General features: G+C 37.3%; 1 protein-coding gene across 4 annotated transcripts in view; it reads right to left on the bottom strand.

Moving 5' to 3' along the window:
* Positions 1–1,640: 1,640 nt before the first annotated feature.
* The window catches only part of LOC149567716 (transcription initiation factor TFIID subunit 14b-like), a 100,801-nt gene continuing 84,239 nt past the window's right edge, over positions 1,641–18,202 (bottom strand). For all 4 annotated transcript variants that reach the window (XR_016362471.1, XM_089820973.1, XM_089820972.1 and 1 more), the window contains one exon: positions 1,641–2,203. Coding sequence is in view for 3 of the 4 variants with exons in the window: in XM_089820972.1 (XP_089677098.1) it covers positions 2,117–2,203 (87 nt within the window). In the remaining variant the exon portion in view is untranslated. The remainder of the gene's footprint in view (positions 2,204–18,202) is intronic.

Here is an 18,202-nt window from a genome sequence, read left to right as displayed (position 1 = left end):
ACAATAAACCACAACCCTTTAACATTCTATTTTATTTGCTCTCTATTTACATAGTTTTGATTTAATTATGTATGACTTATTTAATGTCATAGTTGTTTACCATGAGTTAAAAACTGTATTAACTGTTAAATTTTATTAGGTTTTTTTTATAACTCTTCCATTATAACCTAAGTGTTATTTATTTTTATTTTCAATGTGCCAATTCAAACTTCATAACCACGTGTAACCAGGTTGTGCAATAATGCTCTCTTTTTATGTCAATTTAATGATTCAAAATCTTTCCTGCAATGTTCCAAATCATAGCCAACCATTTTGACTTTCAAAATCGTGCACAGAACATTCAATATTTTAAACCAATTCAAAATGTGTGATCTCCCAAAAGCCAAGAAATTCTATTATCAATTCTGATCAACGGTAAAAAAATATGTACATTAAAACATACGTGCCTTCTTTAAACCCTTCAGTTATGTCGGTCCTCCTTTAAGCCCTCCGGTCATGTCGGTCTGTGGGGATACTATCATAATCATCATCATATGTATTTGGAAAACGAGAAGATGATGGCCTATTTCCTTTTCTATGCCTTGAACGTTTATATTTCCTAGGATATTGTGTTAATCATCACAGATTGCAAATGGCTGTTATTTGTCATTTCCTATTCTTATTTATCATACATTACAATGGAGCTTCACTTACCCTAGTTTCCCTTAATCAAAAATTATTTTTTCACAAACAAAACCATTGAGTTCTAAATGATGTCAAAATGGATACCAGTTTGTACTCTCATATCCCTGTCATGGGACTCCATCCAGCATTAATTCTTTCATTCTAGAACCTTTCTAAGCCTTTATAGAATGTCAATTAACGAATCTATCAAGAAAACTAAAAGAACTAAAGAAAAATACTAGTGTTGCATCATGTCACATGCAGTTTGGTTCTTATTTGAAGGTCCTTAACATCCTCGCCCAGGCACCTTAAACGCAATTCTAATCACTAGTTTACCATATTAATGAGTCTTTTCAATTATCAATCTTTGAATATTACTTTCATCTGTGACAGATCTTTCCTAAAATCTACTATTGTAGGCATTTTCCACGGAAATCCAACCTGCTACCATATCGATGACATTTTTAAGGACCAGTAATCTCATGAAAGGTCTTTCCTAGGAGTAATCTTATGAAAGATATTTCCATGGTATCTTCTATATCTTATCCTTTATACATTGGACTTCTTTCATCGTTGTGAGTACTATAAATGTATTCTGACCAGTTACAATACCAACGATTCATCTGAAAATTAGTTGTCTTTTGACCTCCTCAGTGTCATCTGATGAGTTATTACATCTTTCCCAGATATCTCCTATATCTAAACCCATAAATTGGATTTCTCACTGTTCCTTTTTGTGTAATAGAGAAGTAAAAGTGTTTCTATTGTCAAATCGGAATAAAATGAGAACTGCACATCTGCTAAAAAAAGTTGGAAATGAGTAGCAAACTGCAATCTCAAACTTTATTATACCAAATGCTTCTCATTTCAGAGGCTGAAAACAAGATTTTGAAATATGGTCCAAATTATTTACTTCAACCAAATTATAACAGAGTAAGATTTTGCTACCTGAAACGTCTTGCTTGCCTTCCAACAAAGAGATAAAATTTGGATTATCCAAGATAATCCAATGCATTGGATCTTTATGTATAAAAATGTGATCAATTCTTTGAATCAAGTTAAAAATCTCAGTAGATTCTGTGTAGGCCAGAAAGATGTGGTCATCTTCAAAGTTTATGTTTCAATAATTCATTTCCAACTTGCACCTCAAACAAGAGATTTTTCATAAAGCAGCAAAATATTGACTTGCAATTAACTTGCAGCATAAATATCCATCTAGATCATGTATGCAACATATTCAGATCTCTTTGTAGTTAAGGAATGCAAATACTGAACCCAAAAAATTCCGAAGTGCACAACTGCAGTCTTCTCAAAGTGAAACATTGAACATATTTGTATAGCAATTTTACATATGCCCTCAATGACCACCTCCAGTTGAACAATGATAAAGCAATTTTCAATGACCAGCTTACTGAACAAAATTTAACTCCCAATAGAGCAATTTTTATTGACCTTATTGACCAGAGTTCGATTTCATACGCTGAGCCTCCGCTTCAATTGAAGTAAGCTGCCTTTTCAATTTCATTATATGATGTTGAATCTGCAAGCAAAAAGGATACCAGGCTCAAACAAGAGATGTAAATCTCAAGGGTTCGAGAAAGGGAACCCTCGTAAGAATGAAATATGGATGCACAATAAAAGAATTACATGACTAGTTCACTCAAAAAAACAAATTCCACTGGACCTTCATTGGGGTTGGTTTATTTACTTTGTTTTCTATCTATGAATGTTATGTTATTGTCTGACTTTGTCAGCAAAGCACTTTCCATGAAGTGAAAAACTTTTACCTGCCATGCTTTTCAAGTTTTCTGCTTGACAGTAACAAACATTTCATTAATCAATTCAAGCATGTTTAAGGATTTCAACAACTATCTTAGCTTCAAAAGGTGTGACTAGAAGATGTTAGTTTTCTTGTCACCTAAAAGCGAAATATACAAATAGCTCTATTTGTAAGTCATTATGGTTAGCTAATCTAAGGCAATGGAAGGTGTTAATATGAACTCTTCATGAAACAATGGACTGCAGCAGTGACAATATAAAGCTTAAAGTGATAAATTTTAAACTACAAAAATCATTAGTTGAACTATCAATTTGAACTTTTTTTATGAAATAATAATGACAGTGGTAGTTTCTTCATTTTATCTTGCAGAGGGCATGACTATATCATGAGGCTTTTCATGCCCTCTGATAATCAGTAACTCTTATGAGGTAAGACAATTCAACGGTTAGTAATAAGGTAGCTTCTGGATTCACTTGGTAAGTACTTATACACATCAAATGCAGAAGCTATCGTATTATTTCAGTGTGGACTGTGGAAAACTAATACCAATCATTGGTTAGTATCAATTGTACCATGTTTAGGAGGTTTCCCCAAATACTCTCCGCCTATTTAAGACCAGCAGATAAACATTGTGATCACTGTGCACTTCAGAAGTATTTAGACAACTCTAACATGGTCCATCAGCAGCAAAGTAGGTAAAATCCTCTTCTTCAAAACACAGTGACTTCCTAACACTGTCTAGTGACTTATTTTCTCATATTTAGTCTTTATGTTTACAGATTGATATAGTAGAGTATTGAAAGATTGAAAATGAGATGACTGGAAGCAACACACTAGATGAATTCCCTAATCAGGATTAAGCATACATTTCTGAATACAATTTGGAATCTCAACTGCACCAAATGTTAATTTTAAGACTGAGAAGCTTCTAGGAACAGGAAGTATGATAACAATAGCAGCTAAATAAAGAATGGCTTGCACCAGGTAAGTCCAACTTCATCCTTACAAGACTCGATGTCTTTTTTCAAAACAGTGTCTAATATTTTATTATTTTTTCTAAGAAAATGAAATAAAAATCCAAAAGATCATGAGATACTCATGAGTTTGTGATTATCTACAGAACCTCAAGGACAAACATACGCATAAAGAATGCATACTGGCATGCTTCTAGACCTCCATGAGGGCACATCCACCCACAAAAAAAAACCCCGCGTTATTTTTGGGACATGGGGACCTCAGGGAACATCCACCCCCCAGCCACACCGCAATCAGGATGCCACCGAGATGTTGGGGATGTCGAGATGTCTTGTAACTGTCCTGGAGATACCTAGGAGTCTCTCATGGCCTCTAGTTAGAATCTCCATCTGAAAACAAAAAAGGTGATAAAATTGTGAAAATAACATTTGTAATGAAGGTTTTGGAGGTTTTGGAGGCTTTAATTGTGCTTTCTGCCCCTAAGCCCGACTTGGGGATCTGCCCTTTAACCAACCCTTCCAAGGGGAATCGCCCCCTAACCCCATTGGGCGCTCTGCCTTTTGACCAACCCATGCAAGCTAGGGGCTTTACCCCTAGAGCCCCACAATGGGACTGTTCCCTGACCCCACTGTGGGCTTTGCCCCCAAACCCCTACAAGGGGCGCTAACCCGTGACCCTATTGGGACCTTTATCCCAAAGCCCCACTAGGGGCACTCTCTCTTGACCCCAGATCTCCACCCACCAATGTTATGTTAATGCAATCATTGCCATGTCTTTTATGTTTAGTAGCTTAAACTTTTCTTGGTATATTTGCTCCCAAAGTTTCAAAAATCTACCTGATGGAGCCCAGAAATTCGTTATTCCATTTATGTGAACGATGTTGTGAATTGGTTTCTTTTTTATATCTTGGTGAAGCAACAAAGTGTAGAGGAAGCAAGTTATTGGTATTTGATATTGAAGTTTCAGATCAACTTTTTAAATGAACAATATATACGGAGTATGCAGCAAGGACACTTATTTCACTAGTCTGAGAAGTTTCAAAAGTATTCTGATTGCTCATATATTTTTCTTCAAATAAGGAAATATTCAGCGTCTTTATTTTTGTAGCGGCTGGGAAGGTTAGATCTTCTATAATATGATAAACTAGAATTACAAAAGATCTGCAGATACCTTTCAAAGAAAAAGGTAATACTTTTTTTTGATTCAAATAACAGCCGTAAGAAGCCAACTTATCATTTGGTTCACCAAGGAAATGGATCAATACGTAGCATAAGAACAAGTATGCATAAGCAAGAATATGTGTACGTGAAAGTAGCAGGTTTTCAAAACTGTGCACTTGTCTCTTTTTCTACAGATTGCTGTCACACAGGGCATATTCAATCATTTTACTAGGTTCAGCAATATTTATGACCTATGAATTATTTCTAAGATTATATTAAGAAATGTATGAATTTTACGTACCCAAATGAAGCAGGTATCAACATTTGGCACCTTCCGGTCTAACTGTGTGTTTGGTCTTGTTTGGAATATTTCTTCAAAATACCATAGTGTTTGCACAAGGTTCTCTATTCAGCGGTACTATAAAGAGATTCAGTGAACACTCTGCACTCGGTCTTACATTGAAGACTCAATATCAGGGCGATCAAAACAGTTGGGCAGTTGCTACAGAATGTTCATTGATTACAGGAAAATTCTGTGCATGGAGATCCTGTACCAGCTGAGATTCAAGAAAGTGCTTTATTGAAATGTATTAGAGGAAAATGTATTACACAACTATTGTTGCTTGATGCTCTTGATTGTATCCAGAAAAATCAATTGGACCTGATCAAATAGAGGCATTATATCAATATGCCAAGTTCCAGTTTGAGTGTGGTAATTACTCTGGGGCAGCTGATTGCTTATATCAGTATCGTGCTTTTTGTACAAACAATGACAGGAGTTTAAATGCTCTGTGCAGCAACCTTGTAGACTGGGATTGTATCTATGGGTGTGCACAAGCAGCACCTGATGAATTGCAGGTTGTTGGTAATGGAGATATACAACCGAAGCCAATGAACAATATGTTGAAAGTGGGCTTGCTATCCCAAAACTAACAATAGACGATAACGAGCCTACAACATTTCCCGAAACTCTTAAAGCACAACTTAAATTCATAGATGTTAAGAAGGCATCATGTGATATTTTAGGACAGACGGAGAGCATTCTCGGTGCTTTGATGATGCTTACTACATCTCTAACAGGCCATAAAGGGAACAGTAAAAAGGAAGTCGGGCACAGGGTGATTTTACGTCTACGGCAGATTTATGCACCGTGAGTACATTCGGACGTGGGAATCATCACGTGGAGAAACATCAGAAAAAGGAAAGGAGATATTAGCGGGCAGACCCTAAGTGTTGCCGTTGGATAATCAAGCAAATCTATAGCCCTTGCATCCTGCATCTGCACTGAAGCTTTAATTTTTATTGATCGATTCTTAACATAATCCCTTTTGTTGCAGGTATACGAAGGGATGGAAGCACTGGACATAGGGCGCATAAAATGACACTTCACGCGATGCTACCTGGAAGCCTGAGTATGCACACTTGCCGCAACTTGGAGAAAGAAAAGGATTAGTGATTGCCTTCGGTGCTAGTAAGCTTCAGATGGACATAGAGAACGCAAACGATGGAGCACGCGCTCAGATTTCTGAATCGTTAGAGTGCAGAATTGTTGATGAATTGTTACCTGCGGGCACCGAAGTTTGGACGTGTCTGAGTTAAAAGGCAGGAGATTATTTGCAAGCACGGCGGACAAAAAGGTTATAGGGGTCCGATGAAGCAATATAATACATTAATAATTAAGCCACCGGTTATCAGGAAATGTTTATATTTTAAAACATTTCATAAGGATTAGTCATTAGTCATTTGTTTCGAAAGGTTTTGTTATTAAAGTATGACTTTTCATAATGACATAACTTTTCAAATCGTGACTTTTCATAATCTATACAATATGAAATGTAAATCAAACGGGATACATTCGATTATCTGAAGAAACCTTGTCACTGCTCAGCATCAATACTCTCGAAATTTTTCTCTTTAAAGGAGGAGTTGGAGTTTTGAACTAAGCAAAGAAGATTATAATTTTTCGAGCACTAATTCAGGCATTGTATGAATCGAACCGTGCTGAATAGAGCATTAGAAGGTTGAGTGTCTTCAGTACAGTCTGTCCAGCAATAAGATCAGTAAAGATTTTAATTGTTTTAGAGTTGGAGTATATGTAATTAGTCCTTTGTGGTGTCGATTGTCTATTTGTTTATGATTTACTGAGTTGATAGGTACACTAAATTGTTTATTGCTATTCAAATTTGACAAATACAAGTAAGTGCAGTATATAAGTTCTTACCTATTATTTGTATCTATTGTGTCCGCATAATGGTTAAAGCATAATAGACTAATCTGAATATGCCAAAATATAACAATTTGTGGCATCATAATCAGTGAATTTTTAGCAAAACCATCATCAATGTCATAAAGTTGTATGTAAAAAATATATGTTCGACTCTATTACCCAATTAGAATTTGACACTGATCATAAATCTGCTCATAAACATTTAATCGAATGTCAGCATTTCTCTATCTTCTCTTTTTAAGGATTTTGGCTTTATTTAATAACTCGTTTTAATTTTTTCTTTCAGCAACACACAAATATAAATAAAGTAATCAAAGATTGAAGATAATTAATTATTAACTACAATCAAAAAAGTTTCCTTAATACTTCCCAGTTGAGGAGTTTGTTTTATTGCTATAATCCGCTATAAATCATCTTGGATCCAAGTTTTGTCACCCAGGATTTAGGTAAACAGGCAGCCAAACCAAAAGCGCAAAGGATTTGATTCAATCCTATCAAGTTGGCCAAAATCAGTTAGATACCCAGCATCGAGCAGGCAAGGCTCGTAGATTGCTAACTAGCGATTTTGATAACCAACACTACCCACCATTATTAATGCTCAAATTTCAATGCGATCGGTCTTTTTTTTTTTATTAGTTTAAATTTTACATAGTATGCCAAATATTCAGTTACAATACTTATACCTCCATTTTTTTATAACAATTTTTGAAGTATTATATATTAAAGTAATATTTTGTTATTTAATGGTCATCTTACTTAGTTTAATTAGTTTCTAATTTTGGCTTCAATTCACAATTGTTTTATTTACAAACTTTACCTCATGATCTCTTATAAATAGCACCTTTCATTTCTATTGTTATATTGATTTATAAAAACATAGTTGTCGAGGGTTTACAGTACATTTCCTAGCTACATCTTCAGAGCAAGCTAACAAAGATTTCTGATGCACGAAGGCTGCAACTAGTTGCGACCTCTGCTTTTTCTCTTTGCTCACACAAGGGTTTTTCTGTGGCCCATGTTTATGCCCTGCGATTTTCAATCTTCTTTGACTGACTTCTAGATGCCTTTTTGTTTGCATTTTTCACTAACGCATGGATTTTTCCCTATGTGTGTGCCGCTCAAAGACAGTTTCATTTGTTGGAGATTGTAGCTATGATAGAAATCTTTATATTTAGAAATATGGACGTTATTATCGTTATGGTCACCTTCAGCTGAAGAAAACACTTATGATTAAATTGTAATATAAAATATAAAGACATTTGTCACTTGACATGCGTTGAGGCGTGGAAATACGAAGAGTTGTATTTGAAAATAAAGAATTATGTGGGGAAACTAAGAGACCTTCAGTTAGAATATGAAGTCCTTCTTTATGTTATATATATATCGCTTCAAGCGAAAAGCTTTGCACACATTGAATTTATTATCAATAAAATCATCTTTTGTTGTGAGGCTGGGTTTTTCGCTTCATTCTAGAAAGGTATTCCTAGGATAATCTTCTATGTTTCTTGTATCTTTTGGGTCTTCCTTATTGCTGTTTATCTCCATTTCTGGGTTAAATCCAGCATGGTATCAGAACATGGTTTTGATAATAGCAATAAAAGGGAGATTGGTAGTGTCAAAGCTTTTGAGCTTGTGATGCATCGACGAAGATAGTAGAGAGGAGAAAGATCAGCTTTTGCATGCTCAAAACTCAAGGTAAAGACTCAGGAAAGAGTTCTCTTTTGGTTGCAACATCCTTGCATGATTTTATTTAGTCGACTTTCTTTAAAATGTCTAATGGTGGCATAGTGGATACCCTTTCTTTCGAGTCTGTAATCATCCACTCAATGCAACCCTGGCTTATCCATGTTCATCATAGTTATTTTTCTTTCGCTTTGGCTTCATTCGCTTCAATCATAATGTCTTCCGGCATCATGTGTTGAAGCTCATGGTCTCTTTGTCAATTTTTAAGAGAACCAGTCAAGTTTTCTGTATGGAAAAGAAAAGTGTTATGAATAAAGTAGATATGGTGGAGATTTCATTTTATGTCCACCATGGTCATCCGAGCATTCAACGGCTAGGTGTCTTTGTTGGTCTTAAATACAACAGAGGTGTGGTATGTGGTGGACACAACGGGATTAATGCACAGATGATCAACGCTCTTCCTTGTTTGAAGATGGTTGTCGTCAATGGCATCGAAATTGATAAGGTGAATTTGACCAAGTACAAGCAGCACATCATTGCGTAGGTCTCTCTCAACATCTTCTAATCTAAGCGAATGTCATAAGGAAGTCTAACCCCTTTTAACAACTCTCATATGGAAGCTTACTGTCGAAAAGCTAATAACAATCTTCAAGGAAGTGCGACTGAATCAAGTGTGAAGTGTGAATGAGTTGTAGGACAGGAGTTAGCCATAGTCGAATCCTGCAATTGAAGCTTGGCATCATTTATTCTTGTGCCTTCGTGAATGATGGCGTGTATTCATATGCATGTTAGCATATCACTCCCAAAAGCATGAATAGAGTTTAGTGCCTAGGTTGAGCATGCATAGTATGATTCACACTGATAGAAATGCTAATCCTCCTATGAACAGTCTAATTTCGTTCTAATTACATGCGTCGGGAATCAATCCACGCAAAGCGTTCGAGTCTCAAAGAGGAGTTACACCAACGGTATGCCCGATCTTTTGTCTCACACGATAATGGTATGCAAACACCATGCATAGGAGCTTGAATGGCACGGCAGACCTTCATATCTCGATAAGGAAGTTAACAAGTTGATGGTTGTTACAAAGAAGTTGCGTTGGCAATCCATGTTGGCAATCGTCTAAAGTGACTGGGCACCCAACGGGAAGGACAACTCCATTAAGCGTCCTTAATTTTGACTCAATAGTATATTCTAAGAAATATATGCCTGCAAAGAAGACAAGCTACACCAAGTCATGGATTGACAAAATCTCTATCTCATATCAATACTTAAAGCGGCTTCATTTATGGTGCTTGTTTGTTAAAGATGATGAGTGGTGTTGCTCATGAAGAACCACAGTCATTCTCTACAAGCCGTTAAGCATGAAAAGTTAATGAGTGCGGTGGATATTTTTGTTTACTTTCACCATGTTCATCCATGTGTTTGATTGCCCAAGTGCTATTTTTGGATAGTGTTGTGAAGTTTATCAAGTCTATCTTACCCAGATTTTGAAGAGGAACCTATGGCTTCTATAAGTATTGTTCAGGGGCACAGAGATGCATCGGAAACCAGGCTTAGCAAGCTAAATATTTATTTATTGTTAAGAAGCATGCCTATATTATTTCTGTGTAATGGCTGCATGCATTTGGAATTTATTATTTTTTTAGTCTGTGTAATGACTACATGCGTTACACCTAGTACTGAGTTCTCTATGCATGATCAAGAAGATTATACTTTAGTCAGATATATTTGGGATGACTGATAATTTTTTGTTGCAAGATGCAACAAGATAAGGATTTCAAATTCAGAGGAAGGTGTTGAGTTTCAGAGGGAGCTAGTGATTCAGAGAGAGGTTTCATTTGCTATCTCTTTTTGCGTGATGAAAGTAGTCCTTGATTGAGAGGGAATCTTTGAGTCCCCACCTTTCTTACATATGTTAATATTTTGGTATTGTAGATTTTTCAAACTCTTGATGGAATCAAGTCTTAGCCATGATTCTTTTTATTATTGTGAGTTCTTATTGATGATAGATATAAGGTCAACCTGATAACTCTTTTGCTTTGGGAGTGAACATCATGTTGGAGTTCATGATGACATCACATTGAGAGATTTTGTGATGGGAATTGGAAGTCATGTTGAGAGCCTCCATGACTCTGTCACGCTGAGATAGTCTTTGATAAAATGTTGGTTGTTAACCTAACCAACTTGTCATCTTGAGAGTCCATGACAACATCACGTTGAACGAGTCTATGATGAAAAATGAATGTGTTTGTTGCGGGTTTTTCATGTTGAGTGATTCCATGATTATTAACAATGAGAAAATTGTTCTCTTAATGTCATGTTCAGAGATTCCATGAAAGTTGGTTGTATTTCTTGCAGGGTTTTTCATGTTGAGAAATTCCATGAAAATTGTTTGTATTTCTCTTAGGGTTTTCATGTTGAGAGATTCCATAAAAGTTGGTTGTATTTCTTGTAGGGTTTTCATGTTGAGTGATTCCGTGATTATTAACAATGAGTAAATTGTTCTCTTAATATCATGTTGGGAGATTCCATGAAAGTTGGTTCTATTTCTTGCAAGGTTTTTTCATGTTGAGAAATTCCATGAAAGTTGGTTGTATTTCTTGCAAGGTTTTTATGTTGAGAGATTCCATGAAAGTTGGTTGTATTTCTTGCAGGGTTTTCATATTAAATGATTCCATGAATTCCATAGGAGCCATGTAATTAAATTTTATCTTTTGACATTTTGGTTGCTTCCTAGTGTGATCGTTCAACTAAAGATCTCTCTCTGGCTAAGGAGTGTTGAAAATTGTAGCTGTGATAAAGATCTTTATGTCTAGAAATATGGACATTATTATCATTACAGTCACCTTCAGCTGAAGAAGACACTTACGGTTAAATTGAAATATAAATATAAAGATGTGACACTTGACATGCATTGAGGCATGGAAATATGAAGAGTTGTATTTGAAAATAAAGATTTATGTGGGCAAACTAAAGAGACCTTCAGTTAGAATATAAAGAGTCTCTCTTTATGTTTTATTATTATATATTGCTTCAAATGAAAGGCTTTGTATACATTGCATTTATTATCAATAAAATCATCTTTTGTGTGGCTGGGTTTTTCTCTTCATTCTAGAAGGGTTTTCCCAGGATAATCCTATGTGTTTCCTGTATCTTTTGGGTCTTCCATATTGTTGTTTTATCTTCTTTTGGGTTAAATCCAACATCATTTCCTGCAGGTTTGAAGCTAAGGGCCATCTATTGTGTGTTCACCATCAATAGTTACCAAACTTAAGATTTTCACACAAATTAATGACTAGAAGCGTTCTAGCAATTTTTCTGATACTCAGCCAATGCAACCTGCATTTTCCTACAACCCGTGGCTAAAGTATATAACAAGATTGTGGGCTGCTTCTATTCAAACTGGTTATGGTTTTGTACGTTTTCCTCTATGTTACCCCAAGTTTTGGGGACGAGGACTGGGGGACGGGTAAACGGGACGAATTTATTTTCTCATAGTCGGGGACAGCAGTGGGAATAACTATATAAAAAATAGGAAAAAATTTAACTATATAAGGAGATTTTAAATATTCATATAAAAACATGGATAAAGCATGCTTATATAAATAATAGAACCTTAACATATAATATTTGTGCTGAATAATTTTAACTTTAGAGTTGACATGCGAGTGGAAGTCAAACAAATTATCAAAACTGAAACATTAATTTTATGGGACAGCCAAGGGAAAGATTTTTGAAAGTTTCTGAAGTTCCGAGATGTCCAAAAAATGGGGACAAGTCAAATTTTGCAGGAAACGCATCCCTCGGTAACACTGGTTTTTCTTAAGAAGTGTAGTGCTTTTTCATAGATTTTGTGTGATTTTTTCCCCAAACAAAACATAATTTTGTTTGTAAAAGTGTTTTGCTAAATTGTGGTCATGGGTTTTATAATTTTTTCCTAAAAAACAATTTGCTGCTCTGTTCTATAATGTTTTCCTAAAGAAATTACCGTTTTCTTTTATAAATTTTTACTAAAAAATTGTTGTTTGGTTTCATAATTATTTTCTAAAAAATTATTGTTTGGTTTCATAATTATTTCGTAAAAAATTACTGCTCAGTTTTGTAATTTTTTCCAAGAAAAAATTACTAATGAATTTTTTTCTAAAAAATATATTATCAAGGTGTTTTTTATTTTTTCCGTAAAAAAATCATTGGACGATTTGACAATTTCCTCCACAAAAAATGCGCCTTCTTGCAGCCAATTCTTGGTTCGTAGTGCTCATCTCCAAAAGTTTTTGACAATTTTTTGAACTAAATCATGGCTGTTTTTTTGAAGCAATGGAGGGGTTGGCAATTATTCCTCAAAATTGTGGTTTCAATATGAGAAGTTGATCTCAGTGTCTCTGGCTATAAGGAGGGACAACTTTGTTACCCAACATCACGTTGGAAGGATTGTGATTGTCTTGGTGGTATCCTTAAGTTTTGAAGAATTGGGGAGGGTCTCAACAATAGGCTCATGTTGCAGAGCCTTTTGAAAAGAAGGGGCAGCCTTTCATACATTCGCAACCAAAAGACCTATAGATTATGTCTCTTGTAGGGTAGTTACAACAATGACCATTAAGAAAGGATGTTAAATAAATTGCAATGTTTTTTTGATTATCATCTCAATTCAGTTAGGTTTTAATTTTGGCTTCAGTTCACGATTGTTTCTTTAGAAATATCGTCTTGTAATCTCTTATAAATACAATTTTCATCTCTATTGTACAGATCAATTTATAAAAAATACATGTATTTGTGCCACCCCTTGTCGTCATCCCTCCACTACCCCCAAACTTAGGCCCTTACTCCCCCCAACCAGAAACCTATCAAGAAATTCCATTGAACTGTGTTTTGCACTTCTTTTCATTATGGAACATTACTTTCACAATTTGTAATTACATGGTTTTGTCATCTATGGACATTGATATAAATACTTTCTTTGATTAGGTCCTAAATTTTCCAATCTTGGGGTTATTGTTTTGCTTAAGAATATCATTGACTTGTGAGGATTTGACCATCTATGAACATTTTGCCTGAATGTATGTCAAAAATTCTATAGCAATCAAAAAACCAGGCTATCAAATTCAACAAAGAGGAAATTTCATTCTGGTTTTCTCTCCCTAGCTAGATAAGATAAGATAAATGTATTAATGTCCAACAAGAGACCACAAAAAGGGTCTAATGGACTGCAAGCGTACAATCGAGGATACAACAATAGGATCATCAAACGGTGTTTGGAAAGAGCAGAGCAAAGGAAAGCAATAATCTGAAAGAGAAGAGTAAGAACAAGAAAATGAACACAAACACCACCTAGGTAAGGACTAGGGATCCTTCCTTGGTGTACATAATTCCAGAACATAAGGGTAAGGCCCAGGACAACCAAAAATCCCAGTGCGTCTCTAAGTACTCCAGGAGGGGTGACACTGTCGTGTAAGAGTGTTGCAAGGTCTCACGAATTTGGAATGACCGATGGTACAAATGTCGAGCGTACACTTCGCACCTCGAGCAAGAGGTAGGGGTGAAAAGAAGGCATTGATAAGCTGATCCGAAACCTAGCTTTGGGGAAAAGGAAGTTGTAGAGTATGGTCATGGAGTTGCATAGTCTCGCGAAGGTAAAGCACAAGACATCTCTGGTCTATATAACTAAAGGTGGAGAGAGACTAGCAATCTCTGAATAAACAGTAATATCTCCCTCTAACCTCAAAGTAGATCGGTTGTCGGAAAATGAAGTGGGTCTCTGTCTCAGCTTCCGACAATCGACATAATCGATGAATTTGGTCCTCCCATCAATGTGGTGATTAGTCTGGATCCGAAGTTTGAGAGAACCTACCCAAAAGGAACCCAGGGAGATACCCAAAGCATGGCTCCACCACCATGACAAATACCCTGGGCATGTAATAGTCCCATCCTAAATATCCATAAAAGGCTCGGTGTGGGCCATCGGCAAACACAACCCCCCCGGGGGATTACTCTAAGTTGTGGCAATGTATCGTCTATAGATGTCAAGTCTGACATGCCCATTCAACTCCTGTTGTGAACGAAGGAGGTGAGCAGGACAATCCAACCAGAACTGGAATAGGGGAGCCTGTTAATCCCAATCCCAATCAAGCTCAGCAAAGTAGTGGCCTGAGTGTATCAACAGCGGGCCCTAGTGGTGGAGTCAGTGTCATCTATGGTAACAAAAGAGCAATAGGCCAAAAAAGAATAGTGGTGGCGACCTGCTGTAGAGTGCAAATCCACAAAGACGGTGAAGAAACCAAACCAAGTCAAAGATAGCCCCCAGCCTGAAGGGGTGGGCCCCAAACTCAACAAGAATAATGTTGTGTCGAGTGGACTGATGGCATCTGATAATCTGTCCAAGAAGAAGCGTTGAAACCCATTGGATTGAGCCCCAATCCAAGTGGGGGAGGGAAGGGCCCCCTACCACGAAGCCATAGAGAATAGTCGGCCTAACCAAGGAGTCCAAAAGGGACAACTTGGACCTAGTGTCCTAAAAATTATGTCTGGAGCACTACCTCTCCAGCATGGCAAGGGAACCCATCCCTTTACGAATCCTAGGTTGAGTTGTTGGTCTCAAGCTTAAGCGAGGTCCAGAGAAATTAACCCTAGGCTAAGAATAAGAGGAAGCAATCTCAACCTCCTACCCTGAAAGTAAAAATGTAGATGCGAAGTCTTCAAGTAGTTTAAGACCGTGACCTGAGTCTTGCTCAAGTTCACCACAAGCTGGTGTAAGTCGCAGAAGGATGCAAGTCCATCAAGAAGCCTCTAAAGGATGGAGATCATGACTTGATGTAAATAGCATCCATCACCAAGAGTGAAGAGTCTTTGAGAAAAGCCTCAAGCCCATCAATATTGATGCCAGATAAGGTTGGCGAGTGAGGGAAACCATGCTTCACATCAATGGTGCTCCGAATAGGATTGCAAAAACCCTCTAGAGACTTGAATCTGCCCTCAACAATCTAATAGAACCTCATAATAGTTGCAAATAACATCTTGGAAATCCCAATATCTCTAAGTCTCTAGAAGAGAGCTACCCACGGGATGGAATCGAAGGCCTTATGAAAGTCCCAAAATAAAACAACAGACTTTCATCAAACGATGTCAAGCCTCCTCAATAATAGCACGCAAGGTCAAAATATGGTCCATAGTCTGATAATCTACACAAAACCCTGCTTGGCCCCAGGCTCAAAAAAATCTCTTGTCGAGTACTCTAGATAAGATAGAGTTCACTGTTGTGACATAAAGTTTGGCAAAGGTGTGCCTGATCATGATAGTCCTGCAATTGTTGGGTCAGAAGTCTCTTTGGACTTGTTTATTGAATAGATCATGTGCCTTGACCAAGACTCAGGGAAACCACACAACACTTTGTTGAAGAGCGTGGGAAGGAAAGAGCTCAAAACTAGGATGCCTAGTTGAAGAACTTAGCTTGAAACACTTCCTCATACACCACCTTACTGCATCTCATTGATTTGACGACCTTACTAATTATGGAGGTGCTGAAAATGTGGCAATGGGGAAGGGGGGTGAGGTGAATAGAGGGTTGGCCACAAATATCGTAAAGCGCGAATGTATGGGAGGTGAGGGAGCAGAGGTCAAGGGTGGAGGTGTGGAGGTGATGGCGAGGAACAGAGTGCGTTAAAAAGGCTTAGGGTTGTGAATAAGCATGTCATGAAAGGATCTACACTAGGAAGCAATGAACAATCATTTCTTATTGCGAAGAAAGCAATGGTAAGAGAGACACAAACAAGTGTAGGAGGTGAAGCAAGCAACAAAAGCCAAGCACAAAGAACATGAAAGTTTTTACAGTCATCGTCATACCACTATTTCATAGGGCAAGTACTATGACGTTTGGGGCTGAGGGAGGAACGAGCGGTGTTGTGTAGGATGGAGAGGAGAGTCAACTCACAAATCGTCATGGTCAATAAGTCGAACATGGGAGAAACTTGGCTAGAGTCCGTGAAGCAAGCAGTCAAGGGGGAGATGTCTAAGATGGAGAGTGAAGAGGTTTTGGTCACTCTCCAAGAAAAGGAAGAGTGTACAGGAGGAGCGAAGCACAGCGAGCAAGGGGTGGTCAAGAGGGGATGGACAGTGGGGAGGGAATTAATCGCAAGGCTAATGAGGGCATAATTGGCCAGCGGGAGGCAGGAGGTAATGAAACTATGGATAAAGGGAATGAAGGAGGCACAGGTAATCGCATAATCCACCATGCTAGCACCACCACAGTGAGGCCAGCAGGGAAAGAACTCAGAGCTGGGGAAGCATGAGAGGTCCTTCAGAATCACAAACCCAGAAGACTCATAAAGTTGAAGTAGGCGGTGACCATAACTAAAGAGAAGCCCCTGACAATCCTCTGAGCTATGCTGCAGAACCATACTAGCAGCATCAATCTCTGAAATGTAGGTAAGGTCGGATCCACAGTCATGAAGAGGAGTCTGCAAGTCCCTCGTACGCGCATTAAAATCCCCCAAGATAATGATATCACCCACAACCGCAAACTTAGAGATGCACTTGTGCATGTCCATGAAGGGGTCCTCGTCCTCGAGGCTGTGAATGGTATACCGCGAAGAGATCAGTGGAAAGTAGCAGGCAGACACAAAGATATCACTATGATAGCGACTTGCACAACCACTATAGATCCACAGGAATCTAGCGTAGATGTCAGAGTGAACAACCGAGATAGAGTTGAAGAGACCATCCCTGACTAAGCAAGCAACACCACCAGAGTCGCGAACACTCCCAAAAGCACGGACCTCATCTCTACAAATAGAAAAGAAATCATATTGCAAATATCTTTAGCTTTTCATCGTGTTCCACAGTGTTTTTGACACAGATGGTAGGGAGCAGTGCAACACAATTTTTGGGATGGCAATCCAAGAGGACATCTTTTTGGATGGCAACATATATATATTTCAAATTTTACAAGTTTACTGTACATCACAAAAAGATTCCAGTTTAGAGTCTTAGGCATCCATACAATGCATCGCTTTTGAGGTTTGGTGTTCAATGCCCATTGATTCAAGTATAGCAGCAATTCAAAAACTAAAATTTCATTGTTTTCCTTACAACAAAAGGCCCCAGCTAACAAATGAACAAATGTCCAATAATAGGCATAATAAAATAACTTCTATAACTACACCTTGTTTGAGCTCTTGGTACCAAAATCCATCACTGACTTTAAATCACTCCCTATATCAAATTGTGAGATCCCAATCAATCCCTATTGCACCTTCTTCTAATCAACCTATCTAGCATCTTTAAGATCAAAAAACCAACATAAACCTATATATTCAAGAATTTGTCGATCCAAAAGTCACAAGACATTTATAGATTCCTTCATTTTTCCGATTCAAATCAAACAAGAAGCTAACCAATCTCCTTTCTCCATTGGATTCCAATCCAATTCATCATAACAATTATTATGCTCCACTTTATGCATATCCCACTGGACTCCAAAAACTCATAGCATGAGTCCTAATAAACTCCAATCTATTGCTTCTTCTCTACTAACAATGCCTACTCCCTCCACTTATTTGTAAAAAATAGGTTTACGTGTAATAACTTATAAGCCTTTCATATTTTGTCATTTTCACGAAGGAATAACAAAAAATAATTAGAAACTTGTCTTTTAAACTACAACTAACTTCTCCACTCATCTAGAAAAGAGCTTATTCCTTTTGACTAAATTAAAAGAAT

The sequence above is a fragment of the Cupressus sempervirens genome, chromosome 3 (genome assembly GCF_028749045.1).
Source record: "Cupressus sempervirens isolate cs-2001-9-10 chromosome 3, ASM2874904v1, whole genome shotgun sequence".
Lineage (NCBI taxonomy): Eukaryota > Viridiplantae > Streptophyta > Pinopsida > Cupressales > Cupressaceae > Cupressus > Cupressus sempervirens.
Note: the sequence above shows the minus strand (reverse complement) of the source record. Positions and strands in the feature narration are given on the sequence as shown.